Source organism: Castor canadensis, chromosome 17 (genome assembly GCF_047511655.1).
Source record: "Castor canadensis chromosome 17, mCasCan1.hap1v2, whole genome shotgun sequence".
In the NCBI taxonomy this organism is placed as follows: Eukaryota; Metazoa; Chordata; class Mammalia; order Rodentia; family Castoridae; genus Castor; species Castor canadensis.
In genome coordinates this window covers 990,313-1,017,006 of record NC_133402.1, presented here as the reverse complement: position 1 = coordinate 1,017,006, position 26,694 = coordinate 990,313, and the positions used below count along the sequence as shown (strand labels likewise).

The following is a 26,694-nucleotide window of genomic DNA, read 5'->3' as shown; positions in this document are numbered from 1 at the left end:
TTTCTGAAATAAGTTAGTATTTATTCTGCTTAGCCCCCTCCCTTTCCTTCCCCTAGACTTAAGAAGCCACAGTTTTCTGCATGAGATTATTGCAACATTTAACCTGGATTTATAAAACCAAACAAAGGGGCATCAACTGAGAACGGTGGGAGGCCCACTGGAGGTGGGGGCTAGGTGTCTTATTGCAAGGGTCAGAACTCCATGGTGATGTGGCCCTTCCCAGAGTCACTGGGAAGCTTCTGGGATACCCAAGCAGATAGAATGAGGGAAGTGATGTGGGGGGGACAAGGCTGGAGGTGACAGAGAACTCAGACTGTGCGCAAAGGTGAGTTGGCCACTGTGGCCTCGGGACTGAGCACTTGCCCATGAGGGCACAAGAGGCCCAGATGTGTGCTCCCTGTAACGACAGCAGGCTGTGTGGATGGGGCTGCAATGCCTCCTCTCTGAGGAGTTTCTGGTCCTTTTCAAGATGCAGCTGCTCTAATCCTGGGGTTGCTGACCTGGCCCTGGCACGACTTTAGACGGTGGCAGCAAAATTCAGGAAAACCCAAACCTGAATCAGCACGATGGAAGCTCAAGGGACAGAAGAGCTGTTCCTGTGTCGTGGTGCAGAGAACAGCGTCTGCCCACATCTTTCTGGGCTGGTATCCTCCCTGGGCCCTTTTGCTCTCCATGGGGCCTGGGCCGAGAACCACTTATGGCCCCACCCAGGGCCACCATCCTGCAGGGCACCACCAACCCCAGTGCCAAAGCCCTGTGCACACTGAGCCCTAGTTACACGGGCTCATCTGTGTTGTCATCCGGGTCAGGGGTGGCTGAGGGGGGCCGTTTCTCCAGGGGGGCCTGGGGAACTGTGAGGAACAGTCCCCGCCCCTTCTCTGGGGGGTCACCAGAGGGCACAGGAGTCTCTGTTTCACGGGGTTCCAGAAGCACTGTGGCCCCTGAGGAAGCTCTGGGTTCTGGGGTCACACTGTGGCCACCGTCCAAGAAAGGGTCTCCACTAGGGCCCCCCACGTCCAGTGGCTCAAAGGCAAAGTTAGGCACAGTCAGGTGCTCTGCCCTGCAGGAGGCCTGTCCCCACCGCTCCCCCTTGACTGCAGGGTCCCCTCCTGGGCCTGGGCCCTCTGCAGGGTCCAGGCAGTCCCTGTGGGGGGCTGTCTCACAGGATGGGGTTCTGCGCCTCAAGGTGGTGCTTCCGCCCTCTGCTGCAGGGGGCCGGGCAGAGCCCTCATCCTCTGTGGGAGGGTCCACGGAGATACAAGGGGGGCTCATCTTCTTCTTTCTGCGTGCCCCCAGAGCTGGTTCTAGCTCCAGGACCCGGGCTCTCACCTCCCCAGGCTCCTGGTGGCTGTCCCCGCCACCCAGCTCCACAGAGGGCCACCTTTGTGTGTCTGCCCGGCTTGACTTGTCCAGAAAGCCCTGGGAGTCCACGCTACAGAACCTGTGCAGGTCCCGCCCACTGCCTGTCGCCCCTCGGGCTGCAGGGGAGGCCACAGGGGAGGCTCCTGGGCTGTGGGACCCAGCTGCAGGCCAGGGATGGGCGGAGCTGGTGATGTGGCTGACCTCCTCATCGGTGGGGTCTGAGGCTTCAGCCTCATCTCCACTAAGGGTTGGTGGCCGACTGGAGACACAGCGCTGTCCAAAAGTATGCTTGCGGGTGCGGACACTGGCAGGCCGTGGGGAGCGAGGTGGGGACCGCAGGGAGGCCCCCAGGGACGCCTGCCTTGTTGGAGTCTTCTCAGCAGGCTCCACAGGATATGGAGCACTGTCCCCAGTGCCATCAACCTGCCCTTCCAGGGACTCAGTATGCATAGCCTCCTGTAAGGGCAATGGAATCAAGGTGAAGATGAGCTCCCCTTCCAGCAGCCAGGGGCCCATCAGAGTCCTAGGGAGGCCAGGGTGAATAGGTCTCTTGGGGGTAGTAGCTCCTTGTCCTCCAGACCCAGATGACATAGCTGGGAGCTGCTGGTATGACTTCTCAGCCCCTGGCCTCCCCCGCCGACCTGTGAGGCCCCAGCAGATAAGTCTACACCTGCCACACTTTGACACCTGGAGGGGAGGTCTGAGCTCCTGTGGGCAGAGCCTGCTGAGGGCCCCGGGAAATCTGGAGAAGCATGGCATAGGCCACCTCCCTTTAAGCCCCATAGCTCAGCCTGGCACCCCAAGGATGGGGTGCTCCTGACAGCTCCTGTGGGGTGCAGGGTTCTTATACTGGGAGGCAGGAGCTGGGGAGGACAGGCAGAAGCTATGGGCCAAGGCTGGTGATCTGGACGTGGTGCAGATCCAGAAGCCAGCATGCTAGCCACTGTGGGGGCCCAAGGCTGCTGGCTGAGAAGGGGAGTCAGGTGTCTGTAACCAGCTCTGCTGTCACAGGCTGGCCTCTTGATGGGCTTCCCTGAACCACCTGGGCTTGATGTCCTGAGACCTCCCAAAGTGGTAGACAGAAAACTCTGAGCCCCAAGAACACAGTGCCTGCCCTCCTGTGCCTTGGTCTCATTCTTCCTCCAAATAGGGAGAGAAATCCCACGGAGCCCTCTGAGGTCTGTGGGACAAAGGCTTTCCCTACCTGTCTGCAGAGCAGCCGACTGAGGCTGGGGGAGTGGGGTGCATCCTGGGGGCACAGGGTGTGCAGACGGCCGCTGCTCCTGGCTGGGGAGGATGCTGCCGATGGGACTTGGAGGGACGCACGGGGCTCCAGGGGCGGTGAGGGAGCAGAGGTGACCGGGCCTGGGGCAGGAACACATCTGAACCTTGTGGCTCACTAGCCTGGCCCCAGGCCACCCTCCCACCCTTTTCCACCCTCCCTCCCACTCTGTCCACTCTCCTACCCGATCCCATCCGCCCTCCTGCCAGGTCTTGCTCTCTCGCTGCCCCTGCCAGCGTCTGTACCTGAGGGGGCATGGCCCGAGTAAATTTCCATCTCCACCTCCTGCAGTGGGTGAGGGTGAGCGGCTGCGGCGGGTGCCACAGGCCGGAACATGTAGCTGTCATTGGGCAGTGAGAGCATCCTGGACACAGACACTTTGCGTACAACCAGGAGGTTCGGGGTATCTGGCCCAGCACCTGGGCTCTCCTGGGGAAAGAAAGAGACAAACTCATGCCGATTTGGTGGCACCCCCAAAATTACCGCCCCCAGACTCTTCGCTGGCCCGACCTGCACAGCGGGCGGAGGCTGGGCTGGGGGCCCCTGCGCCATAGCCAGCTCGATCTCGGCGTCCATCTCTGCGTCCTCACGGGCCTCCTTGTTGTTCTCCTCCAGGTGCTTCATGAGCACAGCCACTACCACGTTGACCAGCACGAACTGTGCCACCAGCACGAAGGTCACAAAGTAGACAGGCGAGAGTGCCGGCAGGTAGCTGAGGCAGTGCTTGTCTTCACGCGTGCACTCACGCAGTGTGTCCTGGGGCGGGCGGTAGGGTCACAACTCTGGCCTCCCTCCCTCTGTGCCTAGGCCCCAGGGCAGTCCTGCTGTTACCTTCATGATCCCGTTCCAGTTGTCCCCGGTGGACACGCGGAACAGTGTGAGGAAGGCCATGCCGAAATTGGTGAAGGTGGCATGCCTGCTCAGGCCCTCACAGGGGTTGTCCTCGCTGCACTCTAGGAGGAAAAAAATCCCACTAGTCGGTCATGCCCTGGCATCCACTAAGGCTGCCCAGTGGCCCGAGAGGCAAAGGTATCACGGGCCATGGGTGGGCATGAAGCCAGCAGGCCACATCTAGGCGTGAGGCTGGCTGTGGGGCATGGCCTGGAGCCCGGAGCCAAGCTCTCTGCGGTTGCCCTAGCTTCCATCCCAACCTCCTGAGCCCCAGACCTGGCCTCTTGGCTCACAGTCTGAGAAATAGGGCTTTCCTGGGGACTGAGATTCTCTGGCATCTGGGCCTGGCCCAGCAGTTATCAGGCCTGGCTGTTGGGGGCGGTTTTAGGGTCCTGGGATCCTCTGTGATCACACACGTGTGGTGCCCAAGTGGGAGGCTATACCTGGAACCCAGCTCTCTAGGCGGGCAGATACCAGGCTATAACAACTACATGGCCATCTTCCAGACAGGGCCCACCAGACCCTGGAAAGACCCTGGCAACAACTGGGCTGACTGTCAAGGATCTCTACCTGGCCCAGCTCAGACTAGGCCAGGGTCTTGGGACTAGGTAGATATCTGAGTGGCAATCTAAAAAGACACGCTGCTGGCATTTGTCTCGTAGAGATCATGTGGGGTTTAGGTTGAGGCGTGTGTTTGTGTGTGCACATTTTCAAGTGCACACTCATTTACCCTGCCTGCCTAGCTTGGGTGTGGAGATGTGTGTGCAAGCCTGTCTGTATGTCACACCTGTGTGGACATGTCTGTGTGCGTAGTTACTCGTGCAAGTACCTTCTGTAAGCCCTGGCCTCACAAAGTGAAGGCTGATGGGGGCAGGGCTGGATGAGGACACTCTGGGAGGCCCATGGTCTGGGTTGGGGCCAGTTCCCTGTCATGTCCACAGCCCATCAGCCTGTTGTGTGAGGACTGATATGGGGTGGCGGTGGGGGCAGGGATTCCTGGGCTGGCATCTGTCTGGGGATTGGTGCCACTTAGCAGGGAGGTGGCAGGGCCACACTCACCTAGCCTCCCGAACAGCTCCACTCCCAGGGCAGCATAGATAAAAAACAGGAGCATGAAAAGAAGGCCAAGGTTCCCTACCTACACAAGAGAGAAGCAGAACAAGATCAGCCCACGGCACTCGACTCTGCAGCCCTCAGCACAGGCCCAGGTAGACCCACAACTGCCACTCTGGGCCTAGGCAAGGTGGGGCAGGGTCCATTTTAAACCCATGTTCCTCCTGGCTCTGCAGCCTCCTGGGGCCACCAGGAGCTCTCAGTGTTCAGGGCCCCACCTAAGCCAGCCTGAACTGGCCTTTCTCACCCAGCTTCTGCCCCTTCCAGGTCCTCCCATGCACCCTACTCTAAGCCAGTGGTCCTGCTTCCAAGGCCTACAGGCTCTCCTTGGGGGCTCTGGCCTACCCACCATGGCTGCACAGTCCCCATGGTGGGGACCCTGGGCTGGCGCTCAATGGACAGGTGTGCCACCAATGGGCCTCGCCAAGGCCTCCCCTGTGAATCTGCTGGGCCCCCAGCACCCACACACTGCCCAGCACCTGCTCCAGACCCTGGGGCATTGCTGCTGGGATACAGCCAGGCCTAGGCCTCCCACCACCCCAGCTGACAGAAAGCTGAACACAGGGTGGAACACCAAGCAACATTCAAGAGCATCACTCGGGGCTCAAAATGCTGCTGAAAGCAGGGTGTCGGGCCAGCTGAGGTGGTGAGCAGTGGGTCAGTGGGCTGGGCACGAGTGGACAGGTACATGATGGGGAGGTGGTTAGAAAGAGGAAGGTGTGGGGGGTGGGTGGATCAGTGAGTAGTTGGGAAGGGGACTGGTGGACAGAAGGGGCTGGGCTGGTGAACTGACAGCTAGAGGAGGGCAGGGCAGCAGGCTGGACTGTGGTGGGTGGGCACAAAGGGGCTCAGTGCTGTGCAGATGGGGCTGCGTGTGACATGTATCTTGCAGCATGAGATCCAGAAAGGATAAGGCAGGGTGGAGAACATAGGAAGTAGGGGTCAATTTCAAGGCCCCCACCTGCATCCAAGCCGTGGGTCTCTGCTCATAGGCAAGCCCACTTCAGTTTCCTGTGACCTCTGTCCCACCCCTCCTTGCCCCAGCTTTCTTGCCTCCAAAGTGCACCAGCTGTGGCAGGCACTGACCACTGCTGTTGCCTAGAGCCAAGGCCAAGATGGGTGACTGTGTCTGCCTCTTCCGGCTCAGCTGAGCTGTACACATGGGGCACCACCTTGGCCACATGACCAGGTGAGGGAGGGAGGAAGGGATGTGAGCCAGGCTCACAATGGAAGGCTCACGATGTCCACCCTCAGATGGTACCGAGCCCCGACCTACCTGGGGAAGAGCTTGAACCACAGTGTCGAGCAGGGCACGCATACCCGTGGCCATCTTCAACAGCTTCAGCACTAGAGCCAGGAATCGAGCATCAGTGGGGCCAGGCTGACCCTTGACTGTCCAAGGACCCTGGACCCCACCTGGAGACCAGGAACCCCCTCCTGCTATAGACACAAGCTAAGGACGAGCCTGTCTGAATGGCCTGCTGGGCCTAGAATTCCAAAGCCACCAGCAAATCGTGGGGGAGGTGGACCCTTGGGATGAGGTGGGGCGCACGGGACCGCCCGCCGCTGGGGGACCGCCCACCGCATGGAACCACCTTCTACCGCAGGGGGACCGCCCGCCGCGGGGCACTGCCCACCGCGGGGGGACTGACCACTGCACGGGACCGCCCACCGCACGGGACCCGCCTTCTACCGCCGGGGCACCGCCCACCGCCCACCGCACGGGACCACCCACCGCGGGGCACCGCCTACCGCGGGCGATACGCAGCACACGCATGATACGAATGATGGTGGGGTTGATGGGCAGGGCGGCGTTCATCTCAATCTCCTCCAGCGCGATACCCATGATGGACAGCAGGACGATGGCCAGGTCCAGCTGATTCCACCTGGCCGGCAGGGGTGCAGTTCAGTGCAGCTGCCACCTCAAGGCTCCACCAGAGCCCACCCAGCAGAGGGAACAAGTCTCCCTGCTACTTGTGGCACATCCCGGAGTCACCGCAGGGTCCACCTGCCCCATGCCAAGAAGCCCCAGGATCCCCCCTGCCAGGGACCACTAGGCCACCTGCTCCACACACCTGTCCTTGAAGAATCTCCGAAACCCAAAGGCCACCAGCTTCAGCGCAGCCTCGAAGACGAAGACGATGGTGAATACATAGTTGCAATATTTGAGGGCCTCGTCCAGAGACTGGGGACAGAAGGCAGACTGGCTGAGGGGCCCAGGGACTCTGGGATGCCCCCTTCCTCCTCTCCCCCCACTACACAGAGGGCCTCTTGCAGCCACATGGCTGTGGCACAGACTGGCTCAGCAGTCTTCTGATGATTGCCTGTCTCCAGCACAGCACACAGCTGGAGATTACAAAGATGCCTCCCAGGGTCCACGGGCCACTCCATGCCCACCCACCTGAGGGCCAATTGCATGTGGCCTCCAGCAGGCATGGGGCTGTCGTCTGATGACCCAGTAGCCTCAAGAAGAGAGGAACCAGGTTCCTGCCCTGTCCCCAGGTCCCCAGTGTCAGAAGAGGTGACATTTCCCCAAGACTAAGCTTATTCCCATTAAAAGCCTCTGTTATTCTGTAGTCCAATGCTCCCTGGGGTGGGAGTGGGGGGAGTGGTGGAGACAAAGTCCCTTTAATGTGAAGACGGAGGGGATGGGAAGGGACAAGGGCCAGCTCCTCACTGTGGACACAGCCGGCATTTTTGCACTGTGACTCTCATGCTGGGGAGCCTCTCCCAGGGTTGGACTCTGAGTTTTAATCCATTTCAAAGGCTTTGTTGGAACAGTGGGGAGGCTCGGCCGGGTTTCCCCATGCTGGTGCTGATTAGCCCCACCCCGAGGCCAGCCCTCTGCCTGACTGGCTGTGGGACCACCTTGGGCTGGTTGTAGTGCTCCATGGACATGGTGATGACATTGAGGCCGATGATGAAGGTGATGAAGAGGTCCAGGTAGTGGCTAGTGCACAGTGAGTGGATGGAGCGGCGTGTGTGCGAGTAGTCGGCATAGTAGGGCCGGCGCTGGGCCTCTGCGGGAAGAGGGGGTACAGGTGAGCAGCCTGGATGGCTGGGGGGCTGCCTGCACCCTCCCATGGCGCCTGGAGGTCCCTTCTTCCTCCTGGGAGGCTGAGTGTTTATGGGTGGTTAGGCAGGGCCGTGGCTGTCCTGGACTCTATGGGGGTTGCCCAAGGCTGTGGGAGGGGAATTTTTGTGGGAAGGGGCCTGTTCTAGCCTGTGAGTCCATGAGCTGAACTGTGCCCAGGGGCCTGAGGTCAGGTTGACCTCCTGGACTGTGGGGTCCAGCTGCCATGGGTTCCTGGAGCTCAAAGCCAGGCAGGAGTGTTTAGCCTTTGTGACCACTTTGTGCTGTATCAAGGTTCAGACACCTTGCTGATGAAGGGCTGGGCTGGATGACCCCTCTTTCATCTCCCAGTCTGGGTCCTCTGGGCCCCAGACAGGCAGAGACGAAGGCCCCCACATCCTCCAAGGGACCGCTGGTGACTGCCTGTGGCCTGGCCCATCTGAGGTTGGTGTCCTCATAGGGGAGACGGGAGCCTACCTGGGGTGCCCTCCCTCCTGCATGCATCCACCCCTGCAGGTTTGATCCCACTAAACGCTCTGCCTGCAGTATTCCCCTCCAGGTGTTAAGGTGTCCCACAGGGGAGGGTGTGGTCTACCCTGCACCTGGGACTGCCTTGGTCAGAGAATCACACACTGGGGGCAGGAGGAGGGCTGAAGATCTGGGCCCAGCGATAGCAGATGCTGACGGGCAAACACCCCCACCCCAGATCCACATGCGCCTCAGCCTAGCATGCGGTCACTAGAGAATTCAGGTCAACTTGGGCAGCGAAAGAGGCCAGCAGTCAGGGCAGAAGATACAGCGCAGCCACAAGGCGTGGGGAGCGAGTGGCGGCCTTGTCCACTAAAGCACAGCAGGAAAGCGTGCACACGTGCCGGCGTGAGGAGAGACAGGCAGGGCGGCAACAGGGACACCAGCAGTGAGCCACAGCCCGTCCTCCCACTCACTGGTCCCTGCCACCGTGGCAGACTCCAGCAGGCCTGTGACACCCACCCTTCCCACTATGGCAGCAGAAGCGGGCTGGGCATGCAAGGCGGGGCAGGTACCTGGGCTGGGGAAAGTGCCTGGAAAGACAAGGAGACGTCTGAGTGGCCGCACGGGGACACCCAGGGCCTGTGTGGGCAGTCCTCCCTGCTCCCAAGCCGCAGCCTGCTATCCTGCAGGGTCTGGGGGGGTCCCATCTGCTTCCTGGACCCTTTGGGGAGACCCTGCCTCCGGCCACGGTGGGCACCATGGCTGCCCGCTCCTGCCAGCCCCTCCGCTGGGGCCCCCATGCAAGGTGCAGAGCCACTGGGCTTGGGCTGCAGGCCAAGGGAGCCTGGCGCCACACAGCGTGCACACAGGTACGGACCCGCCACCGCCATCGGGGCCGCCTTACTCCTGCGCCTTCGTTCCAGGCGCCGCAGCTGCTTCTCCTCCCGCCGCCGCGCCTCCTCGGCCTCCTGGTGCTGCCGGCACTTGTGGAAGTTCTCCACCACCACGCCCACGAACATGTTGAGCACAAAGAAGCTGACGATGAGCAGGAAGGAGATGAAGTACAGCAGCATCCAGGGGTTGTGGTTCTGCACGGGCTGCGGCAAGGAGGCCGTGGGTCCCCCAGTCGTTCACCTGCCCGACTGCCTGTCCGTCCCGGGTACCATCCCTGGGGTTAGGAAGTGACCTCACGACAGACCTCACTGCAAGTTCTGGTGGAAGGTCCCTGAGAAGACCGTAGTCTCAACCCCAGTGACATACGGGATTTGCTTCAGGTCACCCACGGCAGCCGTCCCAACCCCACGCACCTGCTGGTCAATGCCCACAGCGTCTAGTCCATCATACATGATGTTCACCCAGCCATCCTTGGACGACAGCACAAACAGGGACATCAGTGCCTGCAGGACAGGGGATTAGGACGGGGGGGGGTCACCGACAGGGCAGTGTGGCTGTGGCCACACGAGTCCCTGGGGTCCACCCCACGTGCCCACCTGGCCCAGGTTGTCGAAGTTGTACTTGCGCCGCACCCAGCGGTAGTGGGCCGCCCGGCACTCGGCCTTTGTGGAGATGTTCCTGGTATCGGTGCCCTCGCAGTAGTAGAACTTGCCTTTGAAGAGCTGGCCAGGCAGGGCCGTCACCCTGGGTGGCCTGGGGTGCGGACCCACCCCACACAGCCTGCTAACCACCCACCAGTTGGGCAGGCCTTGTTCTGAGGCCCAGTGGGAAGGGAGAGGGGCTGACCCTGGATAAGCAGCAACCACACACCTGCACCCCCAGGATGCCGAAGATGATGAAGAAGGCACAGCAAATGAGGACAATGTTCCCAATGGGCCTGAGCGACGATATCAGAGTCTCCACCACCAGCTTGAGGCCTGGAGCCCGGCTGATGACCCTGGACCCAGGCAGAGGGAGTGTGCATTAAGCCAAGCGTGCATCTTCAAGGTGAACCGAACAGGGGGCCTGAGAGTCTGTATCGGTGGGCAGAGGCAGGGCTGGGCTTCCGGGTCTTTTCTGGATACCTGCAGGGGACCACCACACCCACCTCAGAGGCCGCAAAGTCCGCAGCAGGCGCAGCACACGCAGAATGCCGAGGATCTTGGCACCGCCCGCCGAGGCCATGGCCACGATGATGTCAACCAGGGACACCAGGACGAGCAGCCCGTCCAGCACGTTCCAGCTGCTCTGCAGGTAGGCATGCTCACCCCACAGCAGGCCCAGAGCTACCACCTGGGGTGGAGTATGCACAGGCTTGGTGGGTGCTCTGGGGATGGGGACGGGGGTGGGATAGGGACCCATGGGGAGAAGGGCCCATCAGTACCTTTACCATCATCTCGGCCACGAAGATGGCAGTGAAGATGTAGTTGGAGATGCTAAGGAAGGCTCGCTCCTGCAGGGAGAGGCCACCTGGTGGGAGGGCTGCATCTGCCCTGCCTGGCCCCGGCCCCACCCTGAACACCACTGACGGGGACTCACGGTGCTACCCGGGTCGATGTCTGGCCTCTCCAGGGCAATAGTGATGCAGTTGAGGAAGATGAAGACGAGGACCACGTGGTCAAACATCTTGTGAGCAATGACCTTCTGGCAGGAGACACGCAGCCTGGGGAGGCAGCCAGGTGAGTGTGGGGCTTGGGTGGTGTCCCAGGCACTCACTGCCCGTGGTTGGGCAAGGCCGGGCCCATTCTGCCCTTCCTGGTGTGTGCAGCCTCGGGGGACAGGGTTAGAGCTGCCTCACCTGTTCTGTGGTGAGAAGAGGTACAGGGCCCAGGACTCGCGGCTGCGGCACCACTGGGGGGTATACGGCTCCAGCACCTTGTGCAGACGGAAGCAGCAGCTCTGGAGACAGGGGAGGTGGTCTTAGCTCCTGTGGCCTCCGGTGGCAAGGACACCCTCACCCTCTTGCCTCTTCCTTATGCTATTCCCTGCCACCTTGGCCTCACCTTTCCCACCTGACCAATGAGAAAGTGGCCATGTTGGGAGTCCACAAGGCTGGGCAAATGGATGTTCCAGCCCTGCCCCAGGGAATTTCCCTTAACCAATGGGAGCAGCCCAGCCTGGTGGATGCCTCTCTTCCTCTCCCCATCAAGAAGCTCCTGGGGAGGATGGGATGGTGGCCTATGCCTATATCCCAGCTACTCAGGAGGTGGAAATCAAGATGATTGCTGTTCGAGGCCAGCCCAGGCAAAAAGTTAAGAGACCCCCATCTGAACAAACAAAGTTGGATGCAGAAGTGCACATTTGACACTAGCTATACAGGAGGCAAAGGTAGGATGGCTGCATGGCCCAGGACAGCCTGTGCAAAAAACATGAGATCCTATCTGAAAAATAACTACACCAGGCACTGGGCTCACACCTGTAATCCCAGCTATGTGGAAGGCTGTGATCAGAAGGATCCAGGCAGCCTAGGCAAAAACATTTGAGAGACCCCCATCTTAACAGAAAAAACCTGGGTATGAAGGCATGTGCCTGTCATCTCAGCTATGGTGGCAAGCATAAATAGGTAGTGCAGGCCTGCCCGGAGCAAAAGGTGTTGCAGGAATAGCTCAAGGCATAGAATGCCTGCTTAGCATGCAGAAGCCCTGAGTTCAAGTCTCAGTATTGCCAAGAAAAAAAGTGTTCCTGGTCAGAGGCTGACCACAAAGGTAGGGGAGCCCAGCCCCCAACAGCAGGTAGATACAACTCTGGAACTGGCTGGGAATGGGTTTCTGTCCTGGCCACCTGGCTCTCTTCTCTTCTCCTGACTCACTGAATTACTGCCTCAGGCTCTGTGTTGGGGAACCGGTCCAAGACAGGAGGGGTGAGGGGGGCTGTGCATCTGTCTCACACCATTCCACTCACATCCTCCATGTCATCATCAAGCTCGGCCGCATCCTCCTTGTGGCTGTCGATGCGCAGGAAGAACTCGCTGGGCAGGGCCACCATCTGGCCGTTGCAGTCGTGGAACTTGGCGGGCAGGAGGGCAGCAGGCCGTGGGGGCCGTGGCTCCAGCGTGCTGCGGTGGCCCAGGGACTCGGCACGCCTCAGGGGGGTGGTGCGGGGCACAGGTGAGGCCCCTGGACGGGCCCCTGCACCCAGCCTGCCATCCTCAGCCTCGTCATCTGTGCTGCCCTTGCCCTCACCGGACAGCAGTGACTCACGCTCCCCACTCTGGCTGTGACGCTTCAGGCTGGGTGCACGGCCCAGGCTGTTCCAGCTGGAGCGCCGGCTGCTCCAGGTGCTGCTGGGGCCCCAGGGGGCGCAGGGTGAGCTGCTGCGGAGGCTGGCCTGGGGAGCAGGGGACATGAGCAAGCGGGTGCGGGCCCCACAAACCCGTTTCCTGGTCAGAGGGGCTTTCCCCAGGACATTGCTGGTACTTCTGGAGTGCTGTGTTCCTGGCTGTGTGTGGCCAACACACCTAGAAAGAACCCTACTGGGGACACTAACTACATGGTATGCTTTCAGGCCAACACTTGACTCTGCTGGGGATGCAGCCAAGGCAGGGTCCAGGGCAAAGGCCCAGCTGCTGTCTTAAGGACTAACATCAGCCCTAGACCCAGCGTCTCTTCCTTGGCTCTGTGCTGCTCATACCATCTTCACATACGGGGCCTAGCAGGAGCTGAGACTTACTCTCCATTCCGGTCCCTATCCACTTTCATGGGACCCCTGACGCTTGTCTGTGCTGTGGTGTGCTTGGCGGCTTGGCACCAGAAGCTCCCTGTGAATGCAATCTTCAAATGCTTCTCCCGCCTCTCCCTGCCTGCAGGTCTGCCTCGGCCTCCCCTCCTGGGTCCAGCTCCCTGCCTCTGCCCTTCTCAGGGTTCAGAAGCCAGATGTGGTCATGCCCACATCTGGGCAGCATTTTCAGCCGTTTGTTTCAGGACCTCCCTCCAACACACACCCCATGAGATGAGAGGCTCTGGTTGTGAATGGAACTGAACTGTCAGATTCACCAAGATGCATGGAAACCAGGTCTGACTTTTGTTCCGTAGGCCCTCTGAGTTACCATTTCTGCTGGCCCTTTGCTGATCTTCCCTGGGATGTGCTCTGTGCCCAGTTAACTTGCCTTTTACTGCATTTTGGAAGATAAACTTCCCGCTGTACGCTCTGCAGGTCTCGTGCCTGTTCTCATGAGAGCGGCCACCCCAGCTTCCACGTACAGAATACAGCCCTGACTCTCAGTGTCGGCGTGTTACAGGGTCCCTCCCTCACCCTAGGGGCAGGGGACAGTCCCTACCAGAGACTTCTGGTCCCCTAACTGGGGGTCCACGGAACCGCTGCTGCTGCGTCTTGAGTCCAGGAGGCCGTGGACCGCGTCCAGGTGTGGGGAGCTCTTGGGGGTGGGCATGGGTGTGGCTGCTGTGCGCATGATGACAGGTGGGGGCAGGCTGCCTCGGCCCTCCAGGTGTCCATTGGGGGTCACTGCCAGCGAGTACATCTTCATCTCTGGGGGAGGTGAGCCCCATCAGCCTCCAGGAGCCCCAGGGAGTGGGGACATTTCTATCAGGCCCTCTGCCCTACCCCTGTTGTCCACACGCACACCTGTGGCTCGCAGGTCTCTAAACTTGTCGAAATCCTCCTCGAAGTGGGTGGACGTCTTGTCCTCGTCTGTGTCGGACCTGTTGGCGTCACCCTGCACCCACACAGCACAAGACGGGCGTGAGGCTCCCGTGATGGGAGGGCCACCAGTTTGGGATGATTAGGGCAGGTGCTGGCACAAGGAGGGGCCCAGTGCCTGCAGGTTTGTCCAGGCAGAAGCCCACCTACCTTCCCAAGTCCTTACCTCTGCCTGGAAGCCCTCAACCAGGATGGCCACCAGCAGGTTAAAGAGCACATAGTTGCCGAAGGTCATCAGTGCCACAAAGTAGAGGGCGGCCCAGGAAGAAGTAGAGGCCATGCCATTGTAGAGAACCACATTCCAGTCCTCCTGAGTCAGAATCTGGGGGTGGGCAGCACATCCCCAGGGCTGAAGGAGGCTCTGGCCCCACAACAACCCACCCATCTCCTTGCGGGATCAGGCTTGCCATCCCCATGGTCCCCAGATCCTTTAGCACTGGCAATCTCTGTTCTCGGAGACCCCCCTCTCCCCGTCGCCACTGACGATACCTGGAACACAGTGACGATAGCCCACAGCAGGGAGTCAAAGTTCTTCCTGTCAGGGACTGTGTCCCCTGTGTCTGTCTTCAGGCTGAACTTGCACCCGAAGAGATGCATACCCAGGATGCTGAGAGGGGCAGGCACTGAGCGGGGAGAGGGGCCGGCGCTTCCCCCTACCCCGGGTTTCCTACGGGAAGGACTGCCCCTGGGGCTGAGCTGCTTGTTCTGCTGGTGAGGAGGCCCAAACTCGAGAAGGGAAGGACAGCTAGAGTCGACTCTGGTTCTAGGCAGCAGCTAGGATCTGGGAGGCCTGTTTTGGCCATGCTTATCCACAGGCAGCAGCCTGCTTGGGTTGCCCACCCTCCTGGCCCCCTCTCTCGGCCTGGGCTGGCACACAGCAGGTGCTCAGCAAACCCCACCAGGAGCCCCCACCCCACATCTGTGAGCCCCACCAGAGCAGAGCCCACCATGTACCCTATTAGTGCTGCCAGAGATGGCGGAGCAGTGTCCGAGTCCGCAGAACTGAGGGCCAGCAGCGTGGGGCTTGCCCCTGCTCTGTGCCCCAGGCCTCCACCTCCCAGCCGCTCTGGGTCACAGTCCATCGCCCCACGCTGTCCGCCCAACCGCTCACCTGAAGATGAAGATGAAGAGCATAAGCAGCATGCAGAAAGTGGCCACATTGTCCATGGTCTTCATGAGCACCACGAGCTGCCGACGCAGGGCTGGCAGGAAGCGCACCAGCTTCAGCACCCGCAGCAGCCGGAAGGTGCGCAGCACCGACAGTCCGCCATCTGCCTGACCCACGATCTCCCAGACGCTGTGGGCGGGGGGGTGGGGCAGAGGTGAGGGTCAGAGTGACTGGTCCCCTGACCCTGGGCACTCCTCTTCCTGGAGGCAGGATAGCCAGCCCAGGATCCACAGTGGCCTCTGCTCAACCCATTTAGTGAGGAGTGGGTCTGACTGCATACAGGTGCCTGAGGAGCTGCGGCAGTATCGGCCTCATAAGCCATCATCAGTCCAGGAACCCCTGGCTTTGGCTGGGTCAGAGTTTGTTAAACAAAGGTTTTCTCTTGTCCCAGCCTTTCACACTCACACCCAAGCCTTCTCTGCCAGGTGTGAGATCCTCTGCTTCCCCTGGGGAGAGTCAGGGACCACTCTCAAGTTCTTCTATCATCTGGGATTTGGTTGCAGTAACTGTCCCAGAGGACACTATGCTCTGCCCCTAAGCTGGCCTTCCCCTCAGGGCTGAGCCACCAGGCTAAGAGACCCAAGCCCCACCCTGTTCATGCTGGGGATGGCTCCTCCAGGTTCAAGAAACAACCACAGAGACGCAGTTGACCTGTGCCACGGCAGGGACAAGGTTCCAGGGAGGTGCTCTGCTTAGCTGGCCTTTTAGGCAGCTGACCAGTGTCCCAATGGCCCCTTGTCCTAGCCACTGCTAGGACTTTGCTTTGCTTTGCGTGGAGGGAACACACCTGATGACCACGATGATGCCGTCGAAGATGTTGTAGGGGTTCCGGATGTAGCCCAGAGGGCCGCAGGCCAGAAGCTTCAGCAGCATCTCCAGGGCAAACACGCTGGTGAAGACAATGTTGCTGATCTCCAGGGCGTTGGTCAGCTCGTCGGGCTGCAGGTGGGGAGGGGGCAGTCAGGGGGTGCCCCCGCTCATGGCTCCCACCCCTCTAGGCATTGATCTGCAAGCAGGGTTGGTCATACCAAGAGCTCATGGGATGGAGGGGCTACCCAGCATCTCAGAAGCTCAACTAGCTGCTGCCAGAGGAGGAAGCCAGGCCTCCAGAGTCCCCTCTAGGCGCATGCTTGGTCCACCTGTCCCTCTCACTCTGACTGCCCCTGGCTCCCCAGGACCCCACGGATGTCCTCTCTCGGTGCACACTTGGCTCCCCTGTTCCTCCCACTCCCCTAGACCACAGCTCCCCTAGACCTTGCCTGACCTTCTTACCTTTACACCTGAGCATGGGGGCTGCCAGAGACATCCATAACCCCACCCCAGGCCCTGCTAGTGCAGGTCACAAGGAACAGGACTGGGGCACTGTACAGGGGCCCAGGCTGGGTCTTGGGGAGGTGCAACAGGCCTACTTACCCTTCCCCTCTCAGAGGCCCAAAAGGCCTCTCAATACTGATGTGTCCACCTTCCAGAGAGTGCTTACATGTGAGTGCTGCATGTGTTCATACGTGCGCGTGTACAAGTGTGACCAGCCATGTGATTGTGTGCACGCATACATGTTCACTCCTACGTGTGTGTGCATGTGGTAGGTTTGGGAGTCTGTATGTGCTCCGGCACAAGTGTGTACACATACATGAATGTGAGTGCTACACGCTCAACGTGTGCATGCCTGTCTACACCTGTCCACACGTGCAGTGGTGAGCCTTGCACACGTACGGGTGCAGCGTGCACAAGTATGTGCCTGTGTGCAGGGGCTCTTCCAGATGGGGTGACTCTGCTCTGCCCCTCACCAGAGAGCTGCCCTGCCTGGGGCCTGCCTGAGGCTGACAGTGGTTGGATTTCCTCTAAATTACTCTAGGATGAAAGAAAACAGCAGCTAGAAAAGCCCAGAGGGTAGGAGGAAAGAAAATAATTCCCAGTATTAAAAAGATCTAAGCCAGAGCATGGTGACACATGCCTGCACTCCCAGAGACTCAGGAGGCACAGATCAGGGGGACTGCAGTACAAAGCTAGCCTGGGAAAAAAGACCCCATCTAAACCAACAAGCCAGGCATGGTGGTATGTGCCTGTCAGCCCAGCTACATGAGAGGCACAGGCATTGGTAGGAGGATCTCAGTGTAGACCAGACCCAGGTAAATACCAAGACCCTACCTGAAAAATAACTAAAGCAAAAAAAAAGGCTGGGGGTGTAGCTCAGTTGTAGAGCACATCCCTATCAAGTTCGAGGCACTGAGTTCAAACCCCAGTACCACCAAAGATACATATATATATATATATATATGTATTTTTTTTTTTAAAGAGGATTTAGCCTCAGGAGCCTTCTTGGTTCCCCAGGAGAGGGTGACCAAGCTGGACCACAGTTGTCCTTCCTCTGGTGGGGCCAATTCCAGGGGCAGAGGAGTGTCAGCTGGGTGCAGTGCCTGTAGCATTCAGGCAAATGAGAGGTGCCAACCACCCCCATTCCTCCTCCTGGGTCCAAGTCAGACCACTGGCCTCTTACAGCCTACAGTAAGAGGCTACCCCAGTAGCCATGGCCAGGAGTTTCAGACATTTGAGGGGTCTCTGTCTCCAGACAGGTCCTGAAAAGAGCTGACTCCACGGGCCAAAGTAGCTGGGTGACTGTCATTGGGCCCACTGCCCCGGGTGTCTTCATCCTTGAGGGTCTCTGGTGGCCTCATGGCCCCCACCCCAGACAGAGGGAACCACTGGGCTGCAGTCATGATGTTGGTGGTTATTACTCAGCACAGCTCAAGGAACCATGGTGTTTGTTGAGTGAATGAAAAAAAAAACACCCCATAATCAATAGCCCTCCCCACTCAGCTCTGATGCCAACCCCCACAGGCCCTGGGGGGTTGCAGCTAGAATCTCAAGGAAGACACAGGCCCACTGCCTGTCAGTGAGCACATCCTAGCAACCTTGCCCTGCTCCACCCTCACTGCATGAGATGGACACCCAGGCCAGTGCCCACCTGCTCGTGGTACTCCACACCCATGCTCAGGGTGTTGAAAAGAATGGCCACCATGATGCCACGGTTAAAGTACTTGCTGTCTACGATACGGTGCAGTTTGCTGCTGAAGGAGGCCCAGAGGCGGCCCAGCCCACTCGGCTCGCCCGAGGCCACCCGTCGCTGCGGCCGCCGCTGTGTGCCACCCTGGCCTGGCGTGTCTGCCGCTGGGGGTGGCTGCATGGGGTCTCGGCAGTCACCGTGTCGTACATCCCGTGTGAACTCGTAGACGCCGTGGGTATCCGAGTCTCCGCTCTCTGACCCGCTGAACTCAAACTCGGGGTCCTCCAGGGCGCTGGCGCAGTACGGGCAGCTCTTCAGCTCACAGGTCAGTGTGCCTGCCTGGGGGCTGGGCAGGGGGCAGGGCACACTCAGGCCTGACAGGTGGCTGGGGGCCTGACCTAGTCCTGTGGAGGAAGGGTACAGAATGGGATCAGGCACTACATCCAGGGCACTCTCTCTCTCTCTCTCTCTCTCTCTCTCTCTCACACACACACACACACACACACACACACACACACACAGACACACAAGGGTGTGTGTGCCATATTCCCAGGTGACATTGATTAAAGTGAGGTCACCCTGGCCAAGGAGGTCCTAACCTCAGAAGAAGAGAAAACAGACCCACAGGGAGAGTCCTGCAGAGACTGCAGAGGGGAGTGATGTAGCCCAGGACCACCAGGAGCCAGGGTGACCCTTGCTAGATTCCCCAAAAAATCAACCCTGTGGCCTTGACTTTGGACTCTGCCTCCAGACAGAACAAATTTCTATTGTCCTGAGCTGCTCAGTCTGTATTTTATAAAACAGCTAGGATGCTAGGACAGATGCATCCACAGCACACACCCGTGTATGTGTGAGCACACTCACAATACCTGTGCACTCGCACACATACCTGGGCACACACACACACAGAGCTGGGCACATATACATGTATATCCGGCCACATTCATTTGTACTCCTAGACACAGTCACATACCTGTGCACACACATCTAAGCACACACGCTCTCACACCTGGGCCCACGCACGTTCCACTCATCCCTCACAGTGGCAGTCTTGTCACACACTGGGGTGGGGACACACTTGAAGAAACAGAAGTTGTCTGCCCTGGGGTTGCAGCGTCCATGGAAATCCAGCACAGGCCATGCTCCAGCAGTCACAGTACACAGTGAGATTGGTTCTCTCTAACCCCACATCTGAGCTGTTTTCACACCAACGCAGAACTGACAACACTTTCCCATGCCGTCCCATGTGCTCTGGAGCCCTGTGCATTTTACACTCACAGCTGAGGCTCTGTGGCCACTCAGATGGCAGTGCAGGCTACAGGGCCATGTGCCCAGGACACCTCACTTGCATATGCCTGGGGCCTGGTGCAGGAGAGCACAGGAGGACCTGGTACATCCCTGCCATATTGGCACACATCCCTGCCCACCATCTCACAGGACCTGGTGAGTCTCTAAGTCAACAACACCCAACCTCCTGGAAGGTCCCAGTGTCCTCCCATAAGCTGTCCATCCAGGAGGGCTGAAGCCTGGAGGAGACCTCTCCCAACCTTGGAGCCTCTGTCTGGACTTCCCCTCCTGCATGGCCCAGAATCAGTTTCCCCAATCTAGAAAGGGCAGCTGCTGTGGCTGCAAAGGGCTGCAAGTCCTCCAGGGAGATGGCCAGGCCATGGTCATAGACATACAGCCCCTCTTGGGAACAAGCAGGGCCCCCTGCACCTCTTCCATGGGGCGGGGTCATGTCCTCACCGTGCTCTCCGACCACATGCTGGATCTTCTCATAGGGGTTAGGACCACCTAGGCTCAGGGGGCTATGACCTGTGGCTCCGGGGACTCCAGCTCCCCGCTTCCCTTTGGGCCCAGGAATGGTGCCACCTTTGTTGCTGCCCGTCCCCGAGGGCAGGATGGTGGGGTAGTTCATAGAGCCCAGCCCTGAGGCCAGCTTGAGGCTGGCGGCCGCAGTGGCTGCAGCTTGTGCCACACGGGCTCTCTCCTGTGGCCCCTCCACGTGGCAGTCAGCGTGGTAAATACTGTGCACGGACTCAGAGTCAGGCGGCCCCCGGCCCGGAGACGGAGGTGAGGGTGGCGCACAAGCCCGGACCAGCCTGGTGTCACTGACACCCGGCTCGGGGCTGGGCCTGCGTGGACTGCCGTGGCTGAAGTGGTAGTGGTGGTGGTGATGGTGGTGGTGGTGGTAGACCAGGTGGTGTACGGAGGCCCCGCGCCTGCCTGCATGGCGCTGCCGTCGCCCGGGGCCCTGGCCGTGCAGGGCACTGCTGGGGTCCACCTTCTTGCGCCAGCGGCTCTGCCAGCGGGCGTACAGACGCAGGCTACGACGTTTAACCTTACGGAAGATGTGACCCACATACTTGAGCAGTTCCTCATAGCAGCTGCCCGGCTCTGAGAAGCTGGCCAGCGTGCTGTCGTTAGACAAGTAACGTGCGCGCTGCTCACGCATCAGCTGGTTCTCCCGCTGCTTCGTCTCTGAGAACTGCGTGGCGATCACCACCAGGCACAGGTTGATCATGAAGAAGGAGCCGACCTGCAGCAAAACAGGCAGGACTGCCAGACTGAGTCCACGCCAAGCCCTGGCTGTGCCTCCTGGTGGTGGGGCGGGGCGGGGGACTGGATGTGGTTATGACACCATGGGTGGGGAGCCATATGGCAGGTGAGCCGTGCATGTCTGTGTGACAACGGGGACCTGGAACCTCTCTCAGGGTTACCCATGTGTCCCTGACATGACTACACATGGCAATCACACTCCCCTTCCATGGGACTGTCCCTAGCCTCTGTGGCCAGTTAGCACGGAGCACCATCAAGTCTCCTTTGCACGTCCATCCTGTCTGCTGCCTGAGAACATGGCAGGATGTGTACTTTCCCTGCTGGATCCCCATTGGGGCTCCATACACCCAGAGCACCACAGATGCCTGCTGGTGGACAAACTGACAACTATCTGCCTAGACACCTTGTCCTTGTCACAGACAGGACAAGGAGAGCCACAGATACTGTGGAGGGCTGGGCTGAGGGGCCACACACCGTGGAGGGCTGGGACTGATTCCTGTGGCCTCCATGCTGTACCTGGGGTCAGGAGTGCTGCATAGGCTTCTTGAATGGGCTCCCCCCCCCAACTGTCTGTCCATCCCAGTACCCCCCATTCCTGGTAGTCCTGTGTCTCTGAGGCCTCTACTCCACAGAGTACAGGGGCACAGGCCATCCCACCCCTCCCTGAATGCCCACACTGCACTCACGATGATCAGCAGGATGAAGTAGATGAAGTTGTAGAATGAGTGGGCATCCATTACGTAGTACATGATGTCCACCCAGCCCTCCAGCGTGATCACCTGTGGAAGACGGTGACTGGACACCGGCCTGCATCCCCCCACTCCCTCTGGGACAGCAGTGAGCACCTCCCTTTCCAGCACGGACACCTCTTTCAGGGGTCCCCGTCTCATACACTTGGTCCCCACTGCAGACTGGCATACTGCAGCCACAGGTCATGGGCCCCAGAAGCCCACCTGGAAGATGGCAATCCAGGCATAGCCGATGTTGTCAAAGCTGATGGCTCCATTGTGGGGGTTGGAGTCCCCTGAGCGGCACACATTGTAGTACTGGTTCCAGTTGATGCAGGCATTGCGGGCTGTGCTCACACCCTCGGCCTGGGGCTGCCCGTACGCCTCCCACCCCAGCGTGCACGGCACACGCAGCTCGCGGCGGCCAGGGATATGCGAGCACTTCTGCATCCCATTGTCCCGGCGGGAGGAGCAGATAAACGGGTTCTCCTCGCCCTCCTCCGTCTGGTAGTACGGCCGCAGAAAGGTCAGGTTGTTGTTCCTGGATCACAGTCGGCCAAGCCACGGTCAGGGACTCTGGGGCCACACACATCCTTCCTTCACCCACCCAGTCATGCTTGCCCAGGTCTTGCCAAGCCTCAGTTCCACCTGCCACCTTGCCCCTCAGAAAGTAACCACTCTGTGACCACCCCCCCCAACTCCCTCACCTGGGCACTGGCCTGGTGGGACAGGTGATAAAAGGAGATGACGTGTTAAGAACCCGTGGGGTGTGTGCAAAACACACAAAGCAGAGCCCACTGGCCCCTTCATCACTGCCAGGGTTACCTGAGGCCCTGGTGAAGTAGAAAGCCCCACCCAAGGCAGCACCAGGGGCCCCTGGATCTGTCCTGAGGCCCACCCCCTGTCCCTGCCTTCCTCCCTGATTGCTCTCCCCGCTTCCAGTCAAAGGGGTATGACAACATGTGCCACAGTCTCCACCCAGGGACCCAGAGAGCAGGTGACACCTCAGCCCCATGGGCAGTCAGTCTAGGGGCTCACATAGGGCGAATCTTTGGCCCCAGTGGTGGCAGGAGGGCAGGTAGTTAGGTCATCTGCCAGGCCTGGAAGAGGGTGGGCTGCCTCATAGCACCATGGTCACCTTCTAGAGTAGCCCTGGCAGGCCACCCATCTTCTCTGAGGCCATGGGGGAGGGGACACAAGGGAACGACGGGGAGAGGTGCCTCTTTGTGCAGAGGGAAGAGGGAGAACAATGTGTGTGCAGGCGATTCTTTCCCAGACACAGCATCTGATAGGAAGGGCTCTTCTAGAGACGGTCTCCCAGCAGAGGCAAGGGGGCAGTAGCCATCTTGTGGGTGGTCACTGTCCCTCAGGAGGCAGCGGGAGGATGAGCCCTGGCTGCCCCTCCAGGTAGGCTTTCCTGGCTGCAGACCCCACACCAATGGGGTAAGCCACCCTGGGAAGGAGCAGGTGGCCTCCATTCTCCACCCTGTTCCCACTCCTGGGGGCTGTCCTTCCACTATACACAGACTTCAAGATGGCCCTCACCTGCCACGGCCTGTCCCGAGCAGGGCTGGGCTCCCCCAGGATCCTAAGGCACCAGTCTCAGCACAGAAGCACCACAAAGCCCTCATGGTCAGGCCCACTGGCCCTTGGCATAACTGAGATCTTTCAGGAGGCCAGGGCTGAGTGCCCTGTGAGCCTGGGTACTCAGGGGCAAGTCCCTCAGGGTGAGGGAGCCCATCTCCTGCCCTAGCCTCCCCTGAGTGCTCCCCAGTTGCCTCATAGGTCAGGACAGTCCACAGAGACAGACAAGGAAGCACAAGAAGAGACAGTGACAGAAGAAATAGAAAGGAAAACCCAGGCAGAAAAACAGAGGAGGAGACTCAAAGCCAGAACCAGGATTCAAATTCCAGGCAGGGAACATCCCTGGGGGGCATGGCTTGGAGGAGCCCTTTGGGGGTATGGCCTGAAAGGAGACACCTGCAGGGTGCACCTCCTAGGGTGGCCTTAGGGGTGGGGCCCTTTGAGGGCATGGCCTGTTGACTGGCTTATTGACCAAGAGCCTCACGCTGGGGGCATGGCTTGAAGGGAGGAGCCTCACTCACACTGGGCAGAATCTTAAGGAAAGTGTCTGCAGGGAGGGGTCTTAACGGTTATGCCTTCAAGGCATAGCCTGGGCTGGGGGGAGGGAGGCAGGACCTGCATACCTGACAAAGGTGCTGTCCAGGAAGCAGCGGTTCCGTAGAAGGCCAGCCCAGAGCTGGACGCCAACAATTCCAAAGATGAAGAAGACAAAGAAGCAAAGCAGAAGGACATTTCCCAGCATGGGCAGTGTGTCCAGCAGCAGGGTGACCAGGATTCGCATGCCTGTAGGAGGCAGGGCAGGGGTCAACTGAGCCAATCCCTCCTGAAGGGTTCTGCATTAACCCTGCCTGCTGTTCACAGATTCACACCAAGGCCCACTGCATGCTGGTGGAGGACAGGCAAGCCCTCTGGTACAGGGGCCCGGGCCCCATCTTGACCATAGCTTCCCCAGCTGAGGTACTGCAGGTTCCCAGGGATGCCCAAGGATGGCAAGGCATCCATCAGCACCATCAGCAGAGGCAGGCCAGTACCTGGGCTTTCTGGAGAGGTGAAAAGTGGAGAGGGACAGGCAGGGGTCCTGGCCATAGCAGACTGGCCACACAGCATCACTGGGCCCTTTGGGTGATCGGTTGGGAGAAAAGTGACTCTACAACTTCATCTGAGGCTACACCAACTTTGGGGACCCTCAACACCCTGGGCTCCCCTCTGCCTGGGGACATCGCAGAGGGGATGAGGCTTTTTGTTATTCCTGTTAAGAACCACGTGGAAGCAGAGCCCCAGAAATGTGTCTCACAGTGGGTTTGAAGTCCTTGCTCCCGAGAGCAGTGGCCTGTGTAACCTGAATGAATCTAGGAGGTGGGTGGGCAGAGGCCCAAGTGTCCCTCACTCCATCCTGGGCCCCCTTCCAGACTTCAGGAAGGACATAGTTCCATTCCTTAAGATCTACACAAGGCCAGCTAAAGCTGTAGGCATAGCCCTTGGGGAGGACCCACGGTCTCCTAGGACTGCAAGTGGCACTGGCAGAAATGAACCTTGGGTCGTTGGGGGGAGTTCGAGCTGGGAGTGGCACTAATATCTCAAAATGAGGGAGAGGAGACCGAAAGCAACCAGCTCAAAGGCCACATGAACCGGGGTCAGCGTGGACCCACGGCAAACAGTAGGATGCAACCCTGAACATGTCTGACTAATTGAGTTGCACGTGGTAATGTCTGGGGTCACCCAACTTGGGACATTTAACCAGAACAGTAAACACCTGTGGACAGGGACTGAGCTGGGCTGCTGCAGGGTTCCAAAGGTGGACTCAGGCAGGGGGGCCATCAGCTCTGCTGGGTAGACTGAGCATGCATAAGATGTCAAGAACACCAAAAGCCACGAGCATGACCCTTCACTTCATACCCACTGCCATCCTTTGGGGGGAAGGAGGAGGTTATCACTGTGTTCCACCGTTACAGGAAGAAAGCGAGGCCTGGTAACTTGCCTGGGGTCACACAACATTTGAGCCCCATCTGACCCTGGACGTTACAGCCAGGCAAGCAGACTGGCCTACGGGAGAGATCAATGGCACAACCCTGACCCACCTGCTCTTTGGTGGATCTGGATGTTCCAGGGAGCATGCCCCTATCTTGGGAGTGTGTGACAGTGGGGGAGGAGAGTGCTGCACGAACAGGGCCAGCCCTGGGTGCTAAAGCCAGGTTAACCAGTTGGAAAGGTGGTATGTAAGCCCTCACATAGTCCCACTGAGCCACACCTGCACACAGGTGTGCACACACACACACACACACACCTTGCACAGCTTTGGGGGCACTGCACCCCACACCCCGAAACCAAGCAGCTGAATTAGGCCACTGAATATAGAAGAAAAACCCCACACCAACCCTGAATGCAGGCGGATAGTCAGTGTCTAGACAACCAAATCACCTCCCAAATACAGCCTGCAACTTCTTGTAGGCTTTCCCACCATACACAGGGCAGGCAGACACAGAAGGTCCTCCTGACGCCTCTAATTGCTGGTGGGAGTCTGGAGGACTCGCAGTGGCACCTGCCCCTTGCTGAGCTCAGGGGCTGTGTACATAGGAGGTGTCACTGGACTTCCCAGAGCTGGCTCCTCCTCTCCCTAGGCCAGGGCCCTGTCTGTTGGGCAGAAGTCACCTCTCCCAACAACACTGGGATGACCAGTGATGCCACGGTGGACCTGCTCAGGCCCTGGCCTCTCCCAGATGTGCAGATGAAGAGGCCAAGGTTCAGTGTTCCCTGTCACTGTGCACCACCAGCCCCATCATGCCTCAGCTCAGATCACCTCAGAGATGCAGCAAGTCCTACAAGCCAGGGAAGCAGGAGGGCTAGCAGGAAATACAGGCCTGTGCACAGCCATGCTGGGCCTTGGACACTTACTAGGCACACGATTGATGGCGCGGAGTGGCCGCAGCACACGCACAGTGCGGATGGCAGAGAGGCTCACATTGTGTCCGTCCAGGGAATACTCCATCATGCTGGGGAAACAGAGAGGCTCGGGAGGGGGAGGGGTGCTGGTGTCCAGCCTGGGGACTGGACCATGCCCACGCTCACTGAGGACCTGTACCCCGATGAGGAGGCTTCCCCATCTCTCCTGCACCCCACTGCTACACAGGGACGCCCAGAGCATGCTTTCCAGGCAGTGTCCCAGCCACTTCCCAGACCTGTACCTCCCCACGCGCCCTGGGGGCTCAGGACCCAGACTCCTGAGTGTGGCAGGGAGAGGATATATACCCTGCCATGACAATGAAGAAGTCCAGCCTGTTCCAGGTGTCGCCCAGGTAGCACTTCTGCCCAAACAGCCCCAGGGCCACCATCTTGATAACCATCTCTACCGCGAAGAAGGCAAAGATGAAGTCGTCGAAGGCCTGGCGGGAGAGGAGGTCAGGATGGGGGAGCTGGGCCCCGGGGTCCTCCCTGTGCCGCCCCAGCCCGCGTCCCCCACCTCCAGGATGTTACACCGCTCGGAGCGACACTCCACATCCTCGCAGGGCTGGAACATGCCCAGGGTCACACAGTTGAGCATGATGACCAGCATGCTGGCGTGCTCGAACCACGTGCAGGCAGTGCGTTAAGGACCACGCGGAACAGAACAGTCCCCCAACCAGCTGGGTGCACCCTCACCCCAGCCTGGGTCCCCAGTACAACCTGGCCACCCAGACCACCTTGGGTCAAAAACGCCTGTCCCTTCTGAGTGTGGCCACCAGGTGGCACCTGGGCTCCGTGCCAGCCACCTGGGCCTCTCCAGGGTTCAAGAGCAAGAATGTTCCCTGCCCTACAGCCCCCAGATGCCTTGGGGGCGGGGGTGGGGTGGGTGGCTCTGTAGTGGGCTAGCTGTGACACGTGTGGGGCCCAAGC

At 59.6% G+C, this 26,694-nt stretch overlaps 1 protein-coding gene across 1 annotated transcript; it reads right to left on the bottom strand.

The window, feature by feature from the left end:
* Cacna1h (calcium voltage-gated channel subunit alpha1 H) lies at positions 1-26,388 on the bottom strand. The gene is made up of 34 exons (XM_074060468.1): positions 26,282-26,388; positions 26,071-26,204; positions 25,717-25,814; positions 23,448-23,607; positions 21,466-21,781; positions 21,199-21,291; positions 19,700-20,492; positions 17,915-18,357; positions 15,737-15,888; positions 14,893-15,078; positions 14,271-14,388; positions 13,948-14,103; positions 13,707-13,797; positions 13,402-13,610; positions 12,027-12,452; positions 10,924-11,024; positions 10,665-10,788; positions 10,510-10,578; positions 10,234-10,418; positions 9,957-10,083; positions 9,683-9,808; positions 9,500-9,589; positions 9,097-9,289; positions 8,765-8,782; positions 7,517-7,668; positions 6,724-6,833; positions 6,401-6,534; positions 5,925-5,995; positions 4,595-4,673; positions 3,476-3,597; positions 3,155-3,400; positions 2,890-3,073; positions 2,567-2,727; positions 1-1,818 (listed from the first exon to the last, which is right to left on the bottom strand). The coding sequence occupies exons 1-34, from the start codon at positions 26,372-26,374 to the stop codon at positions 775-777; spliced, it is 6,804 nt and encodes a 2,267-aa protein (XP_073916569.1). The 5' UTR covers positions 26,375-26,388; the 3' UTR covers positions 1-774.
* Between the last annotated feature and the right edge of the window lie 306 nt (positions 26,389-26,694).